Source organism: Bidens hawaiensis, unplaced genomic scaffold (genome assembly GCF_021521415.1).
Source record: "Bidens hawaiensis isolate Kalapana, Puna unplaced genomic scaffold, B.hawaiensis_p1.1 tig00008248_1, whole genome shotgun sequence".
Classification (NCBI taxonomy): Eukaryota; Viridiplantae; Streptophyta; class Magnoliopsida; order Asterales; family Asteraceae; genus Bidens; species Bidens hawaiensis.
In genome coordinates this window covers 1,678-5,989 of record NW_027504974.1, presented here as the reverse complement: position 1 = coordinate 5,989, position 4,312 = coordinate 1,678, and the positions used below count along the sequence as shown (strand labels likewise).

General features: G+C 42.4%; 1 protein-coding gene across 1 annotated transcript; it reads left to right on the top strand.

The window, feature by feature from the left end:
- Positions 1-3,780, top strand: LOC143609642 (uncharacterized). Its single transcript, XM_077084342.1, has 3 exons — positions 1-1,500; positions 1,597-3,150; positions 3,225-3,780. Exons 1-3 carry the CDS (start codon positions 243-245, stop codon positions 3,695-3,697), a joined length of 3,285 nt encoding a protein of 1,094 aa, XP_076940457.1. The 5' UTR covers positions 1-242; the 3' UTR covers positions 3,698-3,780.
- Positions 3,781-4,312: the final 532 nt, after the last annotated feature.

Below are 4,312 nucleotides of genomic sequence, written 5' to 3'. Positions count from 1 at the left end.
AGCTGTCTTTTGATCCGTAGATTCTGGGTCTCCATCTCTCACTGTAACCTCCTTTTCATCATATAAATATATAATAATAACATTAAAAAACCACCCCACTAACACAAACACAAAAACAAACTCCAACTCCACACACACAAATGATTTGTTTTGTATTGTTTTTCTCTCATATTGTTCCTCCCTAGGCTCATGCTCATCCTCTTCCTTCCCATCGAAATCTACAGCATATTAACATTTTTGTAATGTCAAGTTTTCAACTTAAGTTCTCATTTCTTCTACTACTTCTTTTAGTTATTATTCCTTCATATTTCTCACTTAACCCACAAGGTCAAGCTCTTATATCATGGAAACAAACCTTAAAAGGACCAAGTTTAGAGGTCCTAAACACATGGGACTCAACTAATGAAACCCCTTGTGGATGGTTTGGTGTCACTTGTGATGATTACAAGAATGTTATAGAGTTGAGTTTAACTTATGTTGACTTACTTGGAGCCATGCCTTCTGAGTTCACCGCTTTGTGGACGCTCAGAAGGCTTGTGTTATCGGGAACGAACCTTACTGGTTTGATCCCCAAAACAATCAGTTCCTTACAGGACCTGAATTATTTGGATTTAAGTGACAACGGGTTGTCAGGGGAAATCCCGATAGAGCTCTGCGAGCTTGAAAAGCTCGTAGAGCTCCATATTAACACGAACAGTCTCGAAGGTTCCATTCCTTTGGAAATTGGGAACCTTCGGAGCCTGGTCGTGTTAACATGCTACGATAACCAGCTCGGAGGAAACATTCCGAGCTCTATCGGAGAGTTAAAATACTTACAAGTCCTCAGAGCGGGTGGAAACAAAGACATTGAAGGCACATTACCGAAAGAAATCGGAAACTGCACGAGTTTAGTCATGTTAGGGATCGCGGAAACGAGCTTATCGGGCGCTCTTCCTTCGACGATCGGTAACTTGAAAAAGCTTCAAACGCTTGCGATTTACACGTCACTGCTTTCGGGTCAGATTCCTATAGAGATTGGTGAATGCACTGCCTTGGAGAACATTTATTTATACGAAAACTCGCTTTCGGGTTCGGTCCCGAGTACCTTGGGGAATTTAAAGAGTTTAAAAAATCTGTTGCTGTGGCAGAACAGTTTAGTAGGCGTTATCCCGCCTGAGCTTGGAAACTGTGTCCAACTAGAATTGATTGACATTTCAATGAATTCGTTAACCGGAGTTATTCCGGTTACGTTTGGTAACTTGACCTCGTTGCAAGAGCTTCAACTTAGTGTGAACCAGATCTCGGGTTCGATACCGAGTCAGATTGGGAACTGCATAAGTCTGACTCATATCGAACTCGATAATAATCAGATCATCGGTACTATTCCATCCGAATTCGGAAACTTTGGAAACCTTACTTTGTTGTTCTTGTGGCAGAATCGGTTAGAAGGCGCGATCCCTAGTTCGATATCGTCTTGTAAAAATCTCGAAGCGATTGATTTATCGCAGAATTCACTGACAGGTCAGCAGAAACCGACCCGTCATATACTTAACTCATATTTACATAATGCTGTCTTTTAACATATTTATTAATTATTAATTACATTGTGTCTGATAGGTCCGGTCCCGAAGGGTCTTTTTGATTTGAAGAATCTCAACAAGTTGTTACTATTGGGAAACGAGTTGTCGGGTCAAATACCGCCCGAGATCGGGAACTGCTCGTCGCTGATCAGGTTTCGTGCGAACGATAACCACCTGACCGGATCGATTCCACCCGAGATTGGAAAATTGGAGAATTTAAACTTCCTTGATCTCGGGTCGAATAGGTTGACCGGGATCATACCGCCAGAGATATCCAGTTGCCAGAACTTGACATTTCTAGACTTGCATTCTAACTCACTCACCGGAAGCTTACCCGAGAGCTTAAATAAGATTGTATCGCTCCAGCTCGTTGACGTCTCCGAAAATCAAATCGAAGGCGCATTGAGTCGCAATCTCGGGGCACTTGTATCCTTAAACAAGCTCGTGCTCAGCAAGAACCGATTCTCTGGACAAATTCCGCCAGAAATCGGTTCTTGCGTGAACCTTCAGTTGCTGGATCTAAGCAGCAACGAGTTCTCTGGCGAGATACCCGCGAATCTAGGAAAGATTCCAGCTCTAGGGATTGCTCTGAATCTCAGCTGCAACAAACTCTCGGGTAAAATACCTGCAGAGTTTGCTGCATTAGATAAACTTGGAGTTCTAGATCTCTCTTACAATTCGCTTTCGGGCGATTTGCAAAATCTCGTGGACCTTGAAAATCTTGTGACTCTTAATGTCTCGCACAACGATTTTAAAGGTAACGTGCCGAACACGCCATTCTTCGCTAAACTACCACTTAATATGTTAGCGGCCAATCCTTCACTGTGTTTGGACGGTAACAAATGCTCCACTGAGAAAGAGGGTTCTCGGCGGAGCAAGGGTGCGCGGGTGGCGATGGTGGTGCTAATTGGAGTCGCGTGTGTTCTTTTGCTGTCTGCGGTTTACATCATACTCGCTGGCAAAATGCGGGCCCGGGACCGCGGTATTGATGATGCTGATGTGGAAATGGGACCACCTTGGGAGATCACTTTATACCAAAAACTTGACTTGTCAATTGCTGACATGGCAAAATACCTAACACCTGATAATGTGGTGGGCCAAGGTCGGTCGGGGGTTGTGTACCGGGCGAATATTCCGTCCGGGTTTCCGATAGCGGTGAAAAGATTCCAGCAATCGGAGAATTACTCCGCAGCCGCGTTTTCGTCAGAAATCGCCACTTTGGCGCGTATCCGACATCGGAACATTGTCCGGTTGTTGGGTTGGGCTGCTAATGGGAAGAACAAACTATTGCTTTATGACTTTATGCCTAATGGTACATTAGGCACATTGTTACATGACGGTAACATGGAGGTGGTCGAGTGGGAAACGCGGTTCAAGATCGCTTTAGGGGTGGCAGAAGGGTTAGCGTATTTGCACCATGATTGCGTGCCGCCAATCCTCCACCGGGACGTGAAGGTGGAGAACATATTATTAGGCGATCGAAATGATGCTTGTCTTGCGGATTTTGGGCTTGCAAGATTGGTGGAAGACGATAGCGCCTCGTTTTCGGTGAAGCCTCAATTTGCGGGCTCATACGGTTACATGGCTCCAGGTAAAGTAACTTGAAGTCAGTTTTCTAGTAGTGTCATTTTCGTCACTTGTGTAAATAATTATTTGTGTTTGCAGAGTATGCTAGCATGTTAAAAATTACTGAAAAGAGTGATGTTTTTAGCTACGGGGTAGTGTTACTAGAGATAATCACGGGAAAGAAGCCAGTTGACGAGTCGTTTTCCGAGGGCCAACATGTTATCCAATGGGTTCGCGATCATCTCAAAAGCAAAAAAGATCCGGTTCATATTATAGACCAAAAGTTACATGGCAATCCCGACCAGCAAATACAAGAAATGTTACAAGCTCTAGGCATAGCCCTCTTGTGCACTAGTAACCAGCCCGAAGACCGGCCCACAATGAAAGACGTGGTGGCATTACTAAGAGAGATTAGACACGAGTCTACAACGAATGAACCCCATAAAGAGACCAGCGCCAACAATACACGAAAAGGTTCAAACGCTTCTGGTCTGTATTCGTCGTCTTCGGTGACCCCGGCTCAGTTGCTGGTTCAAGGTTCATCAAACTGCTCACTTGCTTACTCATCCTAATCCTGATTCCGGAACAATAAATTTATAGGTTTAGTTCATATATTAGGATTGTAAAAATGAGCCTAGCTACTTTTTATTATTATTTATTTTATTTTTGTAATTTTTAGATATTAAATATAGAAATTTTAATCATTATATAGTGGATATTATTGTGGGTTGATGCTAACTTGTGAGGGAGAAATGTCTCTTATAATTGAGTCATACATCTCTATCGAACTTTTGTTAACATTTTTTTTATTGGTTTATAATCTATGATAAGTTTGCCGACATTAGATGTAGAATTTAATTGATACATGTGCGTGGCTGTTTCATAACATAACATAACATAACGTACTCATAGTTGGATCAGATGGTTCAACTAAAAACAGCATAAGTTAAGCTATCTGGAGTTACGTGGGCACGCAGCCGTATGTGGTTTGTTTTTACTGTCGAACCCGAATTTCATCATCCAGAGGCCAGAGCACTGATTTCAGGCACAATGGTTTTTCACTATATTTACAAGCTTTAATCCAGTGTTAAAGTGTTTGAATTATTTATTTTAGTAATTCGCACGTTTATTTGCCATGGCAATTTCATAAATATGGAGTTAGTACTAGTTTTTTGACATATTTATAT